Source organism: Petromyzon marinus, chromosome 12 (genome assembly GCF_048934315.1).
Source record: "Petromyzon marinus isolate PM22_M1 ecotype Great Lakes invasive population chromosome 12, UKy_Petmar_22M1.pri1.0, whole genome shotgun sequence".
Taxonomy (NCBI): Eukaryota; Metazoa; Chordata; class Hyperoartia; order Petromyzontiformes; family Petromyzontidae; genus Petromyzon; species Petromyzon marinus.
Window position 1 is genome coordinate 1,818,955 of NC_133678.1, and position 20,114 is coordinate 1,839,068.

Here is a 20,114-nt window from a genome sequence, read left to right on the forward strand (position 1 = left end):
AAACGGGCGCGGCCCGGGCTAGAGAAGAGATGGAGTGATGTGGTACAGGAGGACGTGGAGCTGACTGGACTTACCGATGACTGGTACCAGCGGTGTCAAGATCGGCCTCTGTGGAGGAGGCTCGTGAATGATGCTACTGGATAGTTGGAGGCAGTGGCCCTCCAACAACAACGGAGGGCAGAGGAGCGACGCTCACAACGAGCGGAGCGCCGGGTGGATAAAGCACAGCAAGTTGGCACAGTAGGGGGCACAGGTGGTGCATCAGCCGGTCATCTCAGTCAGTCGACCCGTGGCACTTGGATCTGCCCCGTGACCTCCTGCCAGCGGGCGTTCGACACTTCACGTTGTCTCAAGGTGCACATGGCCTGGCACAAGCGTCGTGGTGACGTCACCACCACTTAGTCGCGAATGGCGGTTGTTGTTGTGTGTGTGTAGTCGTCTGTGTGTATAGTCGTCTGTGTGTAGTCGTCTGTGTGTGTGTGATCGTCTGCGTGTGTGTGCGTGTGTGTAGTCGTCTGTGTGTGCGCGTGTGTAGTCGTCTGTGTGTGTGTGCACTTAGTGACTCGCCTGTGAGGGGTTTAGAGAGAGGGCCCAGATTCTTGTGGACCCCCCCCGGCGCTACGGGATTGGAGGGGAGCAAGGGAGTGTGGGGAGCGAGGGAGGAGGCGAGGGAGGAGGCGAGGGAGACACGGGGGGGGTGAGACTTGGAGTTGAAGACCACTCCTGACCCCCATCTCACTCCTGACCCCTGACCCTGATCTCACTCCTGACCCCGATCTCACTCCTGTCTCCTGACCCCGATCTCATTCCTGACCCCGATCTCACTCTTGATCCCTGACCTCGATCTTACTCCTGACCCCTGACCTCGATCTCACTCCTGACCCCTGACCCCGATCTCACTCCTGACCGCGGCCTCGCTCATGACCCTCACCCGGACCCCTGCGGGGGCCGCGAGACGTCGCGGTTCTGGGGTCCAGCTGCTGGGGTATGTGGGGTGTAGGGGATGAGTTATGGAGCAGCGGTAGGGGTTGGATTAACGTGAAGTTTGAGGTTTCGGCTGTTGAGGTCGGTGTGCAGACAGGGGCCCCGCTAGGGGGTCTCTGGCAGGGGCTCGGTATTGGCATCTGGAAGTTGCCCTCTCCACCCCTCCACCCCCCACCCATCCACCCACCCACGCCTCCACCCCTCCCACCCCTCCACCCCCCCACGCCTCTACCCCCCCCACGCCTCCACCCCCCACTCCTCCACCCCCCCACCCGCCCCCCTCCCGTGTCCCTCGAAACCGCAGCGCAGCTTCCACTCACTCACTCACTCACCCCCTACCATAACCCCCTTCCATCCACTGCCCTTCCTATCCCTTCTCGGCCGCCTCCCCCTCTCGACCCCTTCCCCTCTCTCCGCGCGCGGCCCCTGGCCCCGCAGACGCCTCCCGGCGCGCACGCAGCAGACACGGAGAGCGCGGAGCCGAGTTCAACACACGCACCAGGGTCCACCTCTTGGATTGTAGTCCACCTCTTGGATTGCAGTCCACCTCTTGGATTCTAGTCAACCTGTTGGATTGTAGTCCACCTCTTGGATTCTAGTCAACCTCTTGGATTTTAGTCAACCTGTTGTATTGTAGTCAACCTGTTGGATTGAAGTCCACCTCTTGGATTCTAGTCAACCTGTTGGATTGTAGTCCACCTGTTGGATTGTAGTCCACCTCTTGGATTCTAGTCAACCTGTTGGATTGCAGTCCACCTGTTGGATTGTAGTCCACCTGTTGGAAGACTCGAGTGTCCCACCCCTTGGATTCTACTCCGACCCCTCAGAAGACTCCGGGAGTCCATCCTCGTCACCCCCCCACTCACCCACACCCCCCCCCCACCGACCCCACGCCGCCGCCATGAGCGACGCAGGCGTCGTGGTGGTGCAGGGTGGACGAGTGGTGAACGCGGAGTACTCGGAGCAGGCGGACGTGCTCATCGAGGGCGGCGTCGTGCGCGCGGTGGGGCCGGCGCTGCCCGTGCCGGCCGGCGCGCGCCTCGTGTCCGCGCACGGCCGCCTCGTGCTGCCCGGCGGCGTCGACCCGCACACGCACATGGAGCTGCCCTTCATGGGGACCCGCGCCGTGGACGACTTCTACCAGGGTACCAGGGTGAGCCCTGGGGAGGTGGGGGTGGGGGAGCTGCCAGGGGCTCAAGGGAGGATCGTGGTGGCGAGGGGGGGGGGGGGAGGTCGGGGAGCAAGGGGATCGGAGGGGGTCAGATAACAGGGGCTCAGAGAACAGGGAGATGAGAGAACAGGGAAATCAGAGAACAGGGGGATCAGAGAACAGGGAAATCAGAGAACAGGGAGATTAGAGAACAGGGAGGTCAGTGAACAGGGAAATCAGAGAACAGGGAAATCAGAGAACAGGGAGATTAGAGAACAGGGAGGTCAGTGAACAGGGAAATCAGAGAACAGGGAAATCAGAGAACAGGGGGATCAGAGAACAGGGAAATCAGAGAACAGGGGGATCAGAGAACAGGGAAATCAGAGAACAGGGAGATTATAGAACAGGGAGGTCAGTGAACAGGGAAATCAGAGAACAGGGAAATCAGAGAACAGGGGGATCAGAGAACAGGGAAATCAGAGAACAGGGAGATTAGATAACAGGGAGGTCAGTGAACAGGGGGATCAGAAAACAGGGGGATCAGAAAACAGGGGGATCCGTGACGTCATCGAAGCGTGCCCCCCCCCCCCCTCTATACTCAACGGAGATTATGAGAATCAGAGAACAAGAATATAAATTATAAAATAAAGCAATGAAGTTGGTGCTCAGCGATTTGTTTCCCCCCCCCCCCCGAGTCGGCGTAAACGATTGTAGCCGTGACTGACAGCGTAGTGTGGTGGCGGTGGAGAGACGCAGGCAGGCCAGGGCTCACGGCGAGTGAAGAACAGCAGCCGAACAACTATTCTCGCTGGGGAGATGGAATACGAACGGTGCAATCACAAAGATGTACTGCGCGCTGATCATCGTCACATTGCGACGTTGGATCGCGTGTCGTGGATAAACGATCAGCCAGGGGGCACGGGCAGGAGGCGCGGCGAGTGGGCAGCGATCACGGGGTTCCCCCACTCCCCCCTTGCCCCCCCCCCCCACGACCCCCCCTGACCCCCCTGACCCCCCCACTCCCCCTACATTGACCCCCCCCACTCCCCCCACCCTGACTCCCACCCCCACTCCCCCCCCTGACTCCCCCACTCTGCCCCTGACTCCCCCTACGATTAGTAGTTTGAAGGCGTTAGGGGGGGGGGGGGTCCACACGTGGTCACCCCGCACCCCCCACCCCACTTCCGATGGACAGCCCTGCCCGGGCCCCTGATCGCCAGCCCCACTCCCATCCCCACGGTCCTGCAGATGGAATCCACTACCCCTCCCCCACCTCCTCCTCCTCCTCCAAAGACAAAGATCCCCCGTATAGCCTCAACAGTCTGCTGGGGCAAGTTCTGTTAGCGAGTAGCACCTATGAATGCCGAAACGGCGCACACGAGCGGGTGGGTCGCCAACAACACGCCCGGTCGCATTTGTTTTCCCACCGCTGATGCTTACACATGCTTACACGTTGCACCATGTACATATTTAAGGCTGAGTCGACCTCGGGGGGGCCCAGAACAGGTTCAGATAATTTATCGTCACATGGTGTTGGTGGTGGGCGTGAGCGAGAATCGAACTCGGGACGCCGGGTTCGTAGCGCAGCGCGCTAACCACTGCGCCACCGCTCCTCAGCCCCTCACCCACTCACACCCCACCCCCAACCCTATCCGGACACGCGAGCTCCGCGGCTAATTTTGGGTCAGGATTATTTAATTAATTAAATCCTCGTGCTGGGGCTCCCTTACAGACGGTGTTTGCCACTCCTAACGCATGAACACACTCCTTACACGTGAACACACCCTTTAAGCATGAATACACTCCCTACGCATGAACACACTCCCTACGCGTGAACACACTCCTTACACATGAACACACTCCTCGCGCATGAACACACTTCTTATGCATGAACACATTCCTTACACCCGAACGCACTCCTTACACATGAACACTTACCGCATGACCACCCGACTTAAACATGCACAAACTCCGTACACGTGAACACACCCTTTAATCATGAACACGTTCCCTACGCATGAACACACTCCATTAGCATAAAACACACTCCTTACACATGAACACACTCCTTGAGCATGAACACGTCCTTACACATGAACACATTTCGTACGCATGAACACACTTCTTATGCATAAACACATTCCTTACACCCAAACACACTCCTTACACATGAACACTCTTACCGCATGACCACCCGACTTAAACATGCACAAACTCCGTACACATGAACACACTCCTTACGCGTGCACATACGTAACACACACCTCTCGCACGTAACACACACACACTTAACACACACCACCACATGACACGTGAACACGCGTCCAGCACACGTGCACCTCGCGCGCCCGCTCAACGTCTGGCCCGCCCGCTGCGAGGCAAGAAGACGCCTCTACCCTGTGTGTGTCGATCTCTGGTGCGCACGTTCCGCCTCCTGTTGCCTCTGAGCGGCTGAGTTCTTTTGCAAAACGTTGTAGGGAAGGGGGGGGGGCTTGGGAATAATAACCCTGCCAGCAGGGCCGTCCATATAAGGGGGAGGCGGTGCGGAGGACCGGGCCAACTCACACCGTGCGGACTCTCCGACGCCTTCAAACTAAACCGGCAGTGTTACATCTAACAGCGTGACGTCGAAGCGCGTGGCACCCCCAAAGTGCGGGGCCCGGGGCGGTCGCCCCGATTCGCCGCGTACCCTAGGCACGGCTCTGCCGCGCTACTCATGAGCGGCATTCCACCCGTCACCCACGCACCCCCCCCCCCCAGACCTTACCACGAGATGGCAGACATCACCTGACCAAGGATGACGGGAGCCTTTGCACAATTGCATATTATAAGAGCGGCGAGCTGTTATTAGGTGGGGGTGGTTTTTTGTGTGCATAAAGACAAATGAGACGTTATTAAAGAATGAAGATGCGCTATTGTGACGCATAAATTAATTGTAGCGTCCTTTGTCTATTCTGTGCTTACGCTGCTGCGTTGGCAACAGTACACAGACAACAACCACCAGCACCGCTCTGTGGGTTTGTGGCCTTAAAAGTACATTTAGACAACTACTCGATAACGCTTTGGCCAATGCTCTCTTCCTCACAACACATAGAGAGAGTGAATACTCTATTTGGCCCCTGCTCGAAACGTTGCCTATTGCACACGTTTTTTTCTTTAAGGCCACACGCAAAGTGTTATTTGATGAACACGTTGAGTTTTTATTTTTGCTGACTCGGTGCTGCCCCGGGGGTGGTGGCGGGGGGTTGTTGGCAGGCTGCCCTGGCTGGAGGCACCACGATGATCGTGGACTTCGTCCTGGGGGCTCGGGGCATCTCTCTGCTTGACGCGTTCCGCACGTGGCGAGGCTGGGCCGACCCCAACGTGTGCTGCGACTACTCGCTGCACGTGGGCGTCACGTGGTGGAGCGAGCAGGTGAGGAGGATGGCCAGGTGCACATGTGGGTGAGGGTGTGCACGTGTGGGTGAGGGTGTGCACGTGTGGGTGAGGGTGTGCACGTGTGGGTGAGAGTGTGCACGTGTGGGTGAGAGTGTGCACGTGTGGGTGAGGGTGTGCACGTGTGGGTGAGAGTGTGCACGTGTGGGTGAGGGTGTGCGCGTGTGGGTGAGGGTGTGCACGTGTGAGTGAGGGTGTGCGCGTGGGGGTGAAGGTGTGCACGTGTGAGGGTGTGCGCGTGGGGGTGAGGGTGTGCGCGTGTGTGCACGTGTGGGTGAGGGTGTGCACGTGTGGGTGTGTGCACGTGTGGGTGAGGGTGTGCACGTGTGGGTGAGGGTGTGCACGTGTGAGTGAGGGTGTGCGCGTGTGGGTGTGCGCGTGTGGGTGAGGGTGTGCGCGTGGGGGTGAGGGTGTGCGCGTGTGGGTGAGGGTGTGCGCGTGTGGGTGTGTGCGCGTGTGGGTGAGAGTGTGCACGTGTGGGTGAGGGTATGCGCGTGTGGGTGAGAGTGTGCGCGTGGGGGTGAGAGTATGCACGTGTGGGTGAGGGTGTGCGCGTTTGGGTGAGGGTGTGCACGTGTGGGTGAGAGTGTGCACGTGTGGGTGAGGGTGTGCGCGTGTGGGTGAGGGTGTGCACGTGTGGGTGAGGGTGTGCACGTGTGGGTGAGAGTGTGCACGTGTGGGTGAGGGCGTGCACGTGTGGGTGAGGGTGTGCGCGTGTGGGTGAGGGTGTGCGCGTGTGGGTGAGTGTGTGCGCGTGTGGGTGAGAGCGTGCGCGGGTGGTGACGCGGCGCGTAGGTAAGCGAGGAGATGGGGGTCCTGGTGCGTAGCGAGGGGGTCAACTCCTTCAAGGCGTTCATGGCCTACAAGGAGGCGTTCATGCTGCGCGACCCCGAACTCTTCTCCGTGTTCCGCCGCTGCAAGGAGCTCGGCGCCATTGCGCAAGTTCACGCCGAGAACGGAGACCTCATCGCCGAGGTGACGAGGCGAGCACCGCCGTGGTGGCTGGTGATGATGATCGTAACGATGGTGACGAAGATCATGACGATGGTGACGATATTGTTCGTGATGATGGTGCCGACGATGACGATGATCAATTCCGTGATGATGACGATGATTTGAATGATGAAGGCGATGATGATTTTGACAGCGATGATTTTACAGAAGATGAAGAAGCAGACGATAATGAGTAACGGCGAGATTAAGATAATGACACGTTCATATCAAAACCACGTGTTCATAACAAATGACGATGGTGATGATTTAAAACAACACCGAAGTATATTTGCTAAGGGGTGGACAACCTTCTCCATCCCGAGTTCCAAAACCGAACTTTGTGAAACCCTTTGACAGGGGGCGCGCCACACGGAGACACACCCCAGCGTTATCCAATAGCGCCGCAAAAAAACACAACACAACAACACCACAACAACACAACAATAACACAACACCACAACAACAACACAACAACAACACCACAACACCACAACAACACAACACCAAAAAACAACAACAAAACAACAACACAACACGCGCCAGCGGCCGAGGATGTGGAGTCGCTTGTCGTGGCACAGGCGGCTGTGGGCGCTACATTCAGGGCCCGTGCATAGCGGCACGGGTTGGGAGAGCCACGGGCTGACTCACACCCCGTGGCCCTCGACGCCTTTAAACGAATTAGGACATTTTTATTCTGCGGGTCTTTCGGTAAAGCCACGTAGATGGGAAAAATATACGAAATATCACGACGTTTCGATCGCAACACAAGCAAATCGTCTTCACCTGTCGTGATGTTTTTAGTATTTTTCTATCTACGTGGCTCTACCGAAAGACCTATAGAATACGTATTCCTGCGTTCACGAAAGCTTTAAGTCAAGATCAAATTAGGAAATATTTAACACTTTTTTATGGTCCATTGAGCTGTGCAGCTCGTTTTCAGAAGCGACTTTCACAAAGAATAATAATGGTAATAATAAAAATAATAATGATAATAATAAAAATAATAATGATCATAATGATAATAATGATAATAATAATGATAGTAATGATCATAAAAATAATAATGATAATATTAATGATGATAATAATAATGATAATAATGATAAACTGAACGAAATGGCTGATCACGTGGAAATATAGCAGCAGGCAAAAAAAATACTCTAAACGCGTGACGATGATTCTATGTGGGGGAAACAGCGGAGGACCCCGACACAATATCCACGCGACCGCGGGGACAATGAGCGACCTCCCCACGAGGAGCTTCTACAGAAAGACTTTGGTTTCTGGGGTGGAGAGAGCACATGGAGGGGAGTAGAGTGAGATGGGAGGGGAGAGGTAGGAGAGTGCGTGGAGGGGAGTAGAGTGAGATGAGAGGGGAGAGGTAGGAGAGTGCGTGGAGGGGAGTAGAGTGAGATGAGAGGGGAGAGGTAGGAGAGTGCGTGGAGGGGAGTAGAGTGAGATGAGAGGGGAGAGGTAGGAGAGTGCGTGGAGGGGAGTAGAGTGAGATGAGAGGGGAGAGGTAGGACAGCGCATGGAGGGGAGTAGAGTGAGATGAGAGGGGAGCAGAATGAGTAGAATGACTCACATGGCGCTCGATACTGATGATGCTGTTGTTGGTAAAGTTGCTGCTGATGATGGTTCTGCTGCTGATTCGCATGGTTGGCTACTTACGGTACAAAAGAACGTACATATGTATGACACGCTGCTACCGTCACTCCGACACTGCTGCTGTTGACAACGTTGCTGCTGGCGATGCTGATGACGATGTTGCTGATGATGGCTGCTGCTGATGATGGCTGCTGCTCCTGCTCGGGCAGGGCGAAAAGGAGATGTTGGAGCGCGGCATCACGGGGCCCGAAGGCCACGAGCTGTGCCGGCCCGAGGTGGTGGAGGCCGAGGCCACGAACCGGGCCATCACGATCGCGGGGCGCGCGCGCTGCCCGCTCTACGTGGTGCACGTGATGAGCAAGGCGGCCGCCGGCGTCATCGCGCGCGCGCGCAGGGCAGGTGAATGGGCAGCCGCGGAGGGGGGGGGGCTGGGTGCATCGACAAAATACTAATAATAACAATAACAACAAAAGCCACCTCCTCCGTATCGTAGGGCAAAGGGGAGGAAAATAAATAGAAGTGGATGCGGAGAAGCTGGAGTATGAGAGAGATGAAACGCGTGTGTCGAGGTGGGGTAGAGGGTCGGCAGCACCGATGGCCGGGGGGTAGGGAATTACAGACGGTGGGGACAGCACAGGAGAAAGAGCGACCTCCCGCTGAGCGAAGGTTCACTGGGTGCTTCCACAGGAAGCGTTGGCGTGCTGGAGCGGAGAGAGTGCGTGGAGGGGAGTGGAGTGAGATGAGAGGGGAGTGGAGTGAGATGAGAGGGGAGAGGTAGGTGATTGTGTGGAGGGGAGTAGAGTGAGATGAGAGGGGAGAGGTAGGTGATTGTGTGGAGGGGAGTAGAGTGAGATGAGAGGGGGAGCAACAGACGAGGAAGACAAATGGAAGGTGATGTAGACAAGCTACAGTATAAGAGAGAGAGAGAGAACAAGCGCGTGTCGAACACAGCTGGCCAGGGCGCTGCGCTGTCGGGAAGCAGCGCAGCAGAAGGAGGCACGGCCACCACTCGTGGCCGTGCCTCCTTCTATACACGGGGCACGGGGGGGTCAAATCTGTCCAGATAACTTTTGAGAGCCCTCGTAGGGCGGAGTGAGCAGAGTCTTCACCTCCGCTCTGCGCATCGTCGGGAATCGGCCGTTCGAAAAGAGGCCGGGGAAGCGGGACTAAAAACTCTCGGCGAGATTGTTGGCTGGCGAGCGAGGCGTGACCGGTGTGACGTGCCAGGCCAGGTGGTGTTCGGGGAGCCAATCGCTGCCGGCCTGGGCACGGACGGCACCCACTACTGGCACCGCGACTGGCGCCACGCGGCCGCCTACGTCATGGGGCCCCCGCTGCGGCCGGACCCCACCACGCCAGGATACCTCATGGACCTCCTCGCCAAGTGAGCAGCAGCATCACCACTAGCATCATCACTCTCATCATCACTAGCATCATCACTCGCATCATCACTAGCATCATCACTCGCATCATCACTAGCATCATCACTAGCATCACCACTAGCATCATCACTAGCATCATCACCAGCATCATCACCAGCAACACCACTAGCATCATCACTAGCATCATCACTAGCATCACCACTAGCATCATCACTCGCATCATCACTAGCATCACCACTAGCATCACCTCTAGCATCATCACTCGCATCATCACTAGCATCACCACTAGCATCATCACTAGCATCAGCACTAGCATCACCACTAGCATCATCACTCGCATCATCACTAGCATCACCACTAGCATCACCACTCGCATCATCACTAGCATCATCATCAGCATCATCACTAGCATCATCACTAGCATCGCCACTAGCAACACTAGCATCACCACTAGCATCATCACTAGCAACACTAGCATCATCACTAGCATCATCACTAGCAACACTAGCATCACCACTAGCATCATCACTAGCATCATCACTAGCATCACCACTAGCATCATCACTAGCATCACCACTAGCATCATCACTAGCATCACCACCAACATCATCACTAGCATCACCACTAGCATCATCACTAGCATCATCACTAGCATCACCACTAGCATCACCACTAGCATCATCACTAGCATCACCACTAGCATCATCACTAGCATCATCACTAACATCATCACTAGCAACATCACTAGCATCATCACTAGCATCACCACTAGCATCACCACTAGCATCATCACTAGCATCACTAGCATCACCACCAACATCATCACCAGCATCACCACTAGCATCACCACTAGCATCACCACTAGCAACATCACTAGCATCATCACTAGTATCATCACTAGCATCACCACTAGCATCACCACTAGCATCACCACATCACTAGCATCATCACTAGCATCACTAGCATCATCACTAGCATCATCACTTGCATCATCACTCCCAACACCACTAGCATCATCACTAGCAACACCACTAGCATCATCACTAGCATCAACACTAGCATCATCACTAGCATCAACACTAGCATCATCACTAGCATCACTAGCATCATCACTAGCATCACCACTAGCATCAGCACTAGCATCATCACTAGCAACACTAGCATCATCACTAGCATCACCACTAGCATCACCACTAGCATCACCACTAGCATCATCACTAGCATCACCACTAGCATCATCGCTAGCATCACCGCTAGCATCATCACTAGCATCATCACTAGCATCACTAGCATCATCACTAGCATCACTAGCATCATCACTAGCATCATCACTAGCATCATCACTTGCAACACCACTAGCATCATCACTAGCAACACCACTAGCATCATCACTAGCATCAACACTAGCATCACCACTAGCATCAGCACTAGCATCATCACTAGCAACACTAGCATCATCACTAGCATCACCACTAGCATCATCACTAGCATCATCACTAGCATCACCACGAGCAACACTACCAACACAGATACCCTCACCGCCAACACCAGCATTAGCAGGACCAAATAAAAAGATCCCCCATATAGCCTTTACCAGACAGTTGGAGCAAGTGCTGTGAGTGAGCATCTACGAAAGCCGGCACGGCACACGAGGGGGTGGGTGGCCATCTCCACGCCCGACCGCCTTTGTCTCCCTCGTGGCGATGTTAACTACACACTGCACCAGGCACCCATTTGAGGCTCAGGACCGGTTCAGATAATCGTCACTGGTTGTTGCTGTGAGCGGGAATTGAACTCGGGTAGCCGGGTTTGTAGCGTAGCGCGCTAACCACTGAACCACCGCTCTCAGTACCACAACCACCACCAACCAGCAGCGCTATCCCGATTAGCACCACCACCACCACCACACAACCATCGTCTGCCCCAGCAGCAGCAGCAGCAACACCACTACTGTCCTCTTTGGTTCTTTCGGTAAAGTCACGTAGGTAGAAAAATAATAGATCACGACGTTTCGATCGCAACACAAGCAATCGTCATCAGGTGGGACAACCACAGCAAGAACAAACTGCTGAAGTAGATGAGCGATCTGCCGTGGCACGAGGTTATATAGTGGGCCTCGGCAGTAGGGGGTAGAGAGAAGGGGGGGGGCAGAAAGTGGACCCCGCGGCAGCACGCGGGTCACTACCGTCACCACCAGCTTATTGGCCGATCTCAGTCCCATGTCTGGCCCGTATCCCTAATCATCATCACCAGCCATGATCTATTCACTGCTGGGTGAAGGCCTCCCCGCAAGCTAATGTTACCGGTCCGTCTCCCTGGTGGACATTGTCCTCGCCCGCCCCGTCATCGCCCCTCTGAGCAAAGCGTCCTCCTGCCCAAGGCCACTTTATTCACCAGTCAGTCACTGCACTCTCAACCAGACGCGCGACTGACCGTTAAACGACCGACACTCTGATTGACCGACCGATTGACTGACCGACTGATTGACTGACCGATTGACTGACCGACCGATTGACTGACTGACCGATTGACTGACTGACCGATTAACTGGCCGACCGATTGACTAACCGACTGATTGACTCACCGACCAATTCACTGACTGACCGATTGACTGACTGACCGATTGACTGACCGACCGACCGATTGACTGACTGACCGATTGACTGACTGACCGACCTGCAACCGACCAACCACCCAGTCGGGTTAACCCGGTTCCCGGGTGCGTGGTGCAGCGACGACCTCTCGACCACGGGCACGGACAACTGCACGTTCAATGCGTGCCAGAAAGCGATGGGAAAGGACGACTTCACCAAGATCCCCAACGGCGTCAACGGCGTGGAGGACCGCATGTCCGTCATCTGGGAGCGCGGCGTGGTGAGTGCCATGCGCGGGCCACGGTGGCTAGGATATGTTAACGACCTCGCCTGGTATGCAAGTAGGTCGTGGTTCGATCCCGACCCAGACACCTGCTGCTGTATATTTGGAGTATGCAGTGTCTCTCTCATCATCATCACGGTGGCTCGGAGATGTTAACTACCTCGCCTGGTATGCACGATGATGTGGGTTCGATCCCGACCCTGACAATGGCTGCTGCTGTATATTTGGAGTTTGCAGTTTCTCTCTCCCTGTGGTCGCGTGGATTTTTCTCCGGGCCCTCCTGTTTCTATCCCCTCTACGTTTAGAATCAACATCACGCGTTCATAGTGTTTAGCTCCTATACATGTACACATGATGAGCCACTTCATTGAGCTATCATTAGTGATAGCCAGGTCCTGAAAACGACCTGTACAGCTCAGTCGGCCTTACCTGGTAAAATAAAATGTAGAAAAACATTGTTTACTTTAGCGATCCGACCTGGTCGAAGTTAAAACGCAAAACATTACTCAATGACGCCGTCATTGAGAAATGGCAGTTCTTTCTTTTAACACGCAGGCATTCGCGACCAAATGTTATCAATAAGAGGTTCATCTTGGGTTAGATCGCCAAAATATAAATGTGCCGGGTGGTAGCGATCATAACGACACATTTATATTTAACGCGATCCAACCCCCGCCCCCCTGTCAACACCCCCCCCAAAAAAAACAACCCACCGCTATTCTGGGCACTTTTTAGTTTCAAATCGGTGACCCTCCCGAGTGTTGTGGGCGTCCGAGCAGCACAGCGGCAAGATGGACGAGAACCGCTTCGTGGCCGTGACGAGCACCAACGCCGCCAAGATCTTCAACCTCCACCCGCGCAAGGGCCGCATCGCGCCGGGCTGCGACGCCGACCTCGTCGTGTGGAACCCCAACGCCACCAGGTCGTGAACCCGGGCGACGGGGGGGGGAGGCGGCGGGGGAGGGGGGGCAACAGTGGGGGACAGCGGGGGGAGGGGGGGTCAAAGTGCGTGTGTGGGGTCGAGTCGCGTAACCAACTTTGTTCGATGGTCAGCCAAAAACCGCTACTGCGAGGATGACTTAACCCCTAAACCGAACCCGGTTCCTCGGCCCCCCTCTAACCCGGCTGGTGTCCGCGTGCCCGCCAGGACCATCTCGGCGCGCACCCATCACCAGGCCGTGGACTTCAACATCTTCGAGGGCATGGAGTGCCACGGCGTGGCCGACGTCACGATATCGCGGGGCCGCGTCGTCTGGGAGGGTGGCCTCCTGGCCCCGGACCTGCGGGGAACGGGGCGCTACGTGCCGCGGGCTGCCTTCCCCGACTACGCGTACCAGCGCATACGCGCGCAGGACCAGGTAGGCGCGCGCGCCCTGGTCAGTGGGGCGCCTATGCAAGGGGTGCGCGACGCACCGGTCCTGTGGGGAACAAACAAAAACAACTACAACCACGGGACGGCGAACATCGGCGGCGAGGGATATCTGAACCCGGCCTGGGCCCTCCCCCCCCCCTTCACCGACTGGTACTGACCAGCGTGGTGAAGTATGGTCAAGCCCATGTAATTGGCAGCATGGGGAGGCGCCATCATCCAGCAGTGGATTGACAAAGGCCTGCCCAACCGTTGGTAGTTGATGTTTGCACTGAACACTTTTTTTAACCTCTCACAAAATGCGGCTTTCTTCTCTTCGTCTATTGCAAAATTCATAAATCCACATTCGGGTTGTTAAAATCGTTGTTTTGTGGCACTGGTGACCGCATAAAAAAGCGGACACCAGTTTGCCGCGCGTCCTGAATTGTCAGGAAACAAAACGTTTCACCACGCCGTGACTTACACCGCCGTGCGGTTTGCACGTTCCGTGGGTCTCCAGTGCATGCATTGCATTCGTGGGGAGCGGTGGTGCAGCAGTTAGCGTTACGCTGCGCTACAAACCCGGTGAACCCGAGTTCGATTCCCGCTCACGGCCAACACCAGTGACGATTACTTGAATCTGTCCTGGGGCTCCCCAAGGTTCACTCAGCCTCAAATGAGTACCTGGTGCGGTGTGTAAAATCAATGCCACTAAAAAGACAAAGGTGGTCTGGCGTGGTGCTGGTCACCCACCCCCCCCTCGTGTACCATGTCGGCCTTCATAGGTGTTCGCTAACAGCACTTGCCCCAAGAGTCTACTCAGGCTATCTGGAGGATCTTTGTCTTTGCATTGCATAAAAAAATCCCACCGGAAAATGGCTCCATGGAAACGATTCCTGACTTCTTAAAAAACGGTAACCGATTCTAAAAACTGTTGCTGGTTTACCGGTTACCCAGACTGACATAGCGGTAACAGAATAATATAATCTCTGGTGGGTGGGGGGGGGGCTAACGTTTGCAGGGCTGCACTGCTTGGGTTTTCCACAAAAAGAAGTTTGGATAAGCGAGCACTATGGCTAATATACATTTTAAATGAATTGCGCTACCCTATATAATAGTACATTATAATACGCAGTATAACGTGCGTATAAAATTCACTTAAAAATGTATATTAACATGTAATGTTTAATTCATGCATTAGAATATGGGTACAGCCCTTTACGTCAACCCACTGCTGTTTGCAGGTCTCCCTTCTGCCGTGTGCATCATGAGGGTTGTTTCACCACGCTTCATGCTGCCCAGTGTGTCGAAGGCAGGAATCACAGACGTCAAAACATTAGTTCCCGACAATGGATCGTGCTGCCCGGCCCTCCACGTAGCCCCTACGGCCTATGCCAACCTCTCTGCATGGTGGTCACCCACACGAGCAATACGCAGGCTCAACCCTGATAAGCTTCCGAGATCGGGCGATATGTCGGCCGCATTCCGCGTGATTTGGGCATAGGCTGAGTGAAATCTCCCGTGCAGTGCATCAGACGACGCCTCTCCCCACCCTACCTCCAACCGGGGTTCACGCGAGCCGCTGTGATCGCGCGTGCAGGCGAACCAGCCGCGCGCCGTGGAGCGGGAGCCGTACCAGGGGCCCGTGTTAGCGCCGGACGCGTGACCCGACGCTCCGACAACACCGCGACCCCCGGCATCGCCGCGACTGCGGCATCGAGGCGGCGGGAGTCGCCGCCTCCGCTCAGCTCCTCCCTGCAGCACCGGGCGACCGGGCGGCCCAGCTGTCGGGGTCACGCTTATCGCCCTCGGTAGTGGCGTTTACCTATCGATTGCTGTCCTCTTTGTGTTTGCTTTTGTAATATTGGTGACTCGGGTCACCGTTGCAAATGAGACTTTCATCCTGGTCTCTTTTAGATTTCGTATCTGGTTAAACAAATAAATTGCACTTGGGTCTTTTGGGCGCAGGCTGAGCTACGCACAGAAGGGGAGGTGGGAGAGAAATTACATGCCATGCCTATGCAGACTAAGCTACACTACAGACCTAAGGATATGGATCTGGGGATAAGGAGGTGCAAACTCCTGACTCTCCGAGACAGAGATTCAATCACTTAAGCGATTTCAATAAATCAACACAGCCGAGTATCGTTTGAAGGTGGCGATGTATTCACACATCTTTGAGTATTCGTCGCGAACTGTTCGCACACACGGTTCCCGATTTCTCGCCGAGGTGGAAGTGTGTGTAGGAACTCTGGACAGAGGTTCGACAACATGTGAGAGTTCACACTTTTCCTCCCCATCACCACCTTCTCGAGAGCTTTTCTTCATTTTACCAGCGAGCAGTGTGCATCACCCCGTGTCAGAGAATGGCCCAAAAAATTACGTGACAAAACTACCTTTGGAGTAATTTGAACTGGCCTATCGAGGTCAGTTATGGCAAAATTTGGTGCTCTCATTGCGATGGAACTTGGCTAAGTGATGAAACAAATGCCATATTTCTGTGCTAAATCATTCGTGACAATGATGAGACTATAAAACTCGATACACTTGAGAACCCAATAATCACCGACATCTGCCTCACCTCAAACCCAGGAACTCAACAATGCAGGCTCAGTGCTCAGACCACCGAGTTGCCTGCCAACAATATTTATCCTTCACTACGAGCACCTTAGCTGAACTAATCGGATACTTATGGGGGGGGGGTATTTTCGAACAAACAACAAGCGTTTCAAAACACAATTGTGTTACTTCTGCCGCTGAAAGGGCCTCTCGCAGTGACAGAAGAGACTGTGTCTTGATGCGTGGCTCACGAAAGGTGTTTTGAAAGTTTTATGTATCCCCCCCAGTAAAGAAAAGTTGCCCATACCCTCAAATAAACCAGCCCTGTAAAACCAGATTAGAAAATTATGTATTTCTCAAAACGTTGCAAGTTGTAACCCACTGCAGTGAGGAAATCTGTCCGCTGAAATGGTTTTTTTGGTTTAAACGGTTGAGATGTAAATGGGGGCATGTACGTTGAACTTCTTTTTCACCCTATGTTGCCAACCGTTCTAATCGGAGATCCATGTCACCAACATAAGAAAATCCAAAACCCGACACAAAACTTTACAAAATTCATTTACTTTTAACGGAACTATAAAAACGAGTATTGTAAAACAAATTTACCCTCTACATTCAGAACACAAAATTCATAGCGAGGCTGCAAGCATAAACAAGTCCCAGGCGAGGAGCGGAGAACGCTGGGGGAGCGCTGCGTTTGGCTGCTCCACTCGGCTCCCGGGAGTCGAAGAGATTCCGTCATCCCATGGGATGACGGACAACTCACCACTCGCTCACCAACATATTCACTCACTCACCGACCTCACCACGAGCGCACCGACCACACAACTCGCTCTACGACTTCAACAATTTCACCGCTCGCTCACCGACCTCACCGCTCGCTCAACAAGCTGCCCACTCGCTCCTGAGGACTGTGTGTACACACGCACACACACGCATGGCTGTGTCAATTATCATTAGAGTCTGTAAACGCTGGCTCCCTGCGCAGTGACGCGCGGTGTTTGCATGGCCACGTGTCCTTGCATCCAAAGGTCACGGCCACGAGTTGAGTTCGGGCGTCACGAACGCGGGGTCAGCTCGGGTTTCCGCACTCCCGGCCGCTGCCCCGCGTGGTTCACAGGAGACCGCTCACGCATCCCTCTCCTCCTTCTCCTCGGCCACCTTGCTTTGCGACTCCAGCAGCGCCAAGTATTCGCGGCCCGTAATTTTCTCGGGTAGAATGTCTGCCAGTGGTGGGGGGGGGGGGGGGGTGGAATGCGTGCAGGAGTGAAGCAAAGCAAACAACTATAATGTAAAATTGTGAAGTACAACTACAAAGTTATCAGAAAGTTGTATCGCGCTGATCGGCATCATTAAATTTGATATCGTGAGTGATGCTAACGACTTGGGGAGGACTTCATCCAATGGTGGATTGATCGCGGTTATGTATGATCGTAGGTATCGTGGCATCTGACATCATGGCAACGCCAGCGCAGAGGCCAAGGGAGGCATGGAGACGGTGGGGGGGTCGTGGAGGTGGGGGGGTAGAGGTTGGGGGGGGGGTGGAGAGGTCGTGGAGGTGGGGGGGGGGGTGGAGGTGGGGGCGTGGAGGTTGGGGGAGTCGTGGAAGTGGGGGGGTGGAGGTTGGGGGGGGTGGTGGTGGTGGGGGTCGTGGAGGCGGTGGGGTCGTGGAGGTGGGGGGGGTGGAGGTTGGGGGGGTGGTGGGGGGGGGTCGTGGAGGTGGGGGGGGTCGTGGAGGTGGGGGGGGTCGTGGAGGTAAGGGGCGGTACGAGGAGGTTGGGGGTGGTTGGAGAGGTGGTATGGGAGGGGGGATCGTGGAGGTGGAGACCGTGGAGGTGGGGGGGTGGTTGGAGGAGTGTTTGGAGGGGTGGTGTGGGGAGGGGTGGTGTAGGGGGGGGTGGGTGGAGGTTGGGGTGGGGGGGGGTCGTGGGGGTGGGGGTCGTGGGGGTGGGGGGGGGTCGTGAAGGTGGGGGGGGGGTCGTGAAGGTGGGGGGGGGTCGTGAAGGTGGGGGGGGGGGTCGTGAAGGTGGGGGGGGGGGTCGTGAAGGTGGGGGGGGGGGTCGTGAAGGTGGGGGGGTCGTGAAGGTGGGGGGGGGTCGTGAAGGTGGGGGGGGGGGTCGTGAAGGTGGGGGGGGGGTCGTGAAGGTGGGGGGGGGTCGAGGAGGGGGGCGCACCGGACAGAAAGTGCAGCGTCTCGCTGAGCCGCACGCCCCGCGCCAGGTCGGCGTACTCCAACTCCCCTGCCTGCTCCGCGACGCCGAGCGCCTCCCGCGCGAGCAGCTCCACGAACAGCTCCTACAAGGCGGGAGGGAGGCACGGGCGTCACGCGCTGCGACGCTTGCACCTTCACCGGACTTTCCTAGTCGCTCCCTACCGACCTCGGCTAGTCCAGGCCCGCAGAACCGCTAGGCCAAAGAAGGTTGTGGGAGGCAGGAAGGGAGTGGGGGGGGAGGGAGGCGGTCTCGGGCGTCCGCTCACCGTGGACTTGGCGGTGAGGAAGAGCGCCTCGGGGCTGATGGAGGACACATCTGGCGAGCTCTTCATGATGAGCTTGACGCGCGAGAGCGGCAGCGAGGAGAGCCGCTCCGCGCCGCCCCCGCGGCACGCCGACTCCGACACGGACGCCTCCTCGCTGTCCGCCATGACACGCGCCGCCGCTTCTTGCGCGCGGGGCATGATGGGGGTAGACGCCGACTTCCGGCTCCCAACCTCGCTTCCGATGCGAGCCTCGTCGGGAGTGGGGGGCACGCGGCACCCCTACCCCCCCCAACACGTGTCAGTAGGGGGCACGCGGCACCCCTAACCCCCCCCCCAACACGTGTCAGTAGGGGGCACGCGGCACCGCCTACCCCCCCCCCCCCCAACACGTGTCAGTAGGGGGCACGCGGCACCGCCTACCCCCCCCCAACACGTGTCAGTAGGGGGCACACGGCACCCCTACCCCCCCAACACGTCAGTAGGGGGCACGCGGCACCCCTAACCCCCCCCCCCAACACGTGTCAGTAGGGGGCACGCGGCACCGCCTACCCCCCCCCCCAACACGTGTCAGTAGGGGGCACGCGGCACCCCTACCCCCCCAACATGTGTCAGTAGGGGGCACGCGGCACCCCTACCCCCCCAACACGTGTCAGTAGGGGGCACGCGGCACCCCTACCCCCCCAACATGTGTCAGTAGGGGGCACGCGGCACCCCTACCCCCCCAACACGTGTCAGTAGGGGGCACGCGGCACCCCTACCCCCCCGTCAGTAGGGGGCACGCGGCACCCCTACCCCCCCCCCCCCAACACGTGTCAGTGGTAGGGGTGGAACACGTGGTCCCCCTCCCGTGTGTGTCAGGGGTGGGGGTACACCACATGGTCACACGGTCCTCCACGTGGGCGCGTGGGGAGCCCCCGGGGTTGCCCGGTGCGCTGTGTCCCAGGGCCACGGAGCCCACAGCCCGCGAGCCCCACGCGACCCGCGGCTTCATTTCGGACGGCCCCGCCACCCACGGCCGCGTGCATCGTGGCCGCGCTAATCGGGCACTAGCGGGCGGGAAGATATTTTTGACATAACACTGTAGGGCGTTTTTCACTTCGTTTTTAAGAGTGATGGGCTTTGCCTTTCAAATGTTTGCGCTGCTCAGTCACCTTGTCACTGCAAGGCTTGATGTTCAAATGCTAATGGTTAGTCACTGTTAAATTTTTGTTAAATAAAAAAATCTATTTAACTTCTTTGCTACCTCCCAGTTAACATGGCATGTTGGGTCAACGTACGATCCCGACCACATGCCGACGTT

At 56.4% G+C, this 20,114-nt stretch overlaps 2 protein-coding genes across 2 annotated transcripts; one reads left to right on the forward strand and one right to left on the reverse strand.

Annotated features, from left to right (window-relative positions):
- Positions 1 to 1,310: 1,310 nt before the first annotated feature.
- Positions 1,311 to 15,931, forward strand: LOC116941709 (dihydropyrimidinase-like). Its single transcript, XM_032953051.2, has 9 exons — positions 1,311 to 2,137; positions 5,390 to 5,548; positions 6,365 to 6,544; positions 8,380 to 8,569; positions 9,398 to 9,554; positions 12,285 to 12,426; positions 13,209 to 13,351; positions 13,577 to 13,787; positions 15,378 to 15,931. The coding sequence occupies exons 1-9, from the start codon at positions 1,886 to 1,888 to the stop codon at positions 15,441 to 15,443; spliced, it is 1,500 nt and encodes a 499-aa protein (XP_032808942.2). The 5' UTR covers positions 1,311 to 1,885; the 3' UTR covers positions 15,444 to 15,931.
- Positions 15,932 to 16,881: 950 nt separating this feature from the next.
- CHRAC1 (chromatin accessibility complex subunit 1) lies at positions 16,882 to 19,027 on the reverse strand. The gene is made up of 3 exons (XM_032953052.2): positions 18,815 to 19,027; positions 18,511 to 18,631; positions 16,882 to 17,559 (listed from the first exon to the last, which is right to left on the reverse strand). The coding sequence occupies exons 1-3, from the start codon at positions 19,010 to 19,012 to the stop codon at positions 17,465 to 17,467; spliced, it is 414 nt and encodes a 137-aa protein (XP_032808943.1). The 5' UTR covers positions 19,013 to 19,027; the 3' UTR covers positions 16,882 to 17,464.
- Between the last annotated feature and the right edge of the window lie 1,087 nt (positions 19,028 to 20,114).

What these genes read in the sequence shown, in the direction of transcription:
- CHRAC1 (XM_032953052.2), bottom strand. Translation starts at nt 19,012, where the DNA reads ATGCCCCGCGCGCAAGAAGCGGCGGCGCGTGTCATGGCGGACAGCGAG. An exon ending in TCCTCACCGCCAAGTCCACG is followed by an intron (nt 18,632 to 18,814) that starts GTGAGCGGACGC and finishes CCCGCCTTGTAG; the next exon opens with GAGCTGTTCGTGGAGCTGCT. An exon ending in GACGCTGCACTTTCTGTCCG is followed by an intron (nt 17,560 to 18,510) that starts GTGCGCCCCCCT and finishes CACCACTGGCAG; the next exon opens with ACATTCTACCCGAGAAAATT.
- LOC116941709 (XM_032953051.2), top strand. Translation starts at nt 1,886, where the DNA reads ATGAGCGACGCAGGCGTCGTGGTGGTGCAGGGTGGACGAGTGGTGAAC. An exon ending in CTCATGGACCTCCTCGCCAA is followed by an intron (nt 9,555 to 12,284) that starts GTGAGCAGCAGC and finishes TGCGTGGTGCAG; the next exon opens with CGACGACCTCTCGACCACGG. An exon ending in TGGAACCCCAACGCCACCAG is followed by an intron (nt 13,352 to 13,576) that starts GTCGTGAACCCG and finishes CGTGCCCGCCAG; the next exon opens with GACCATCTCGGCGCGCACCC.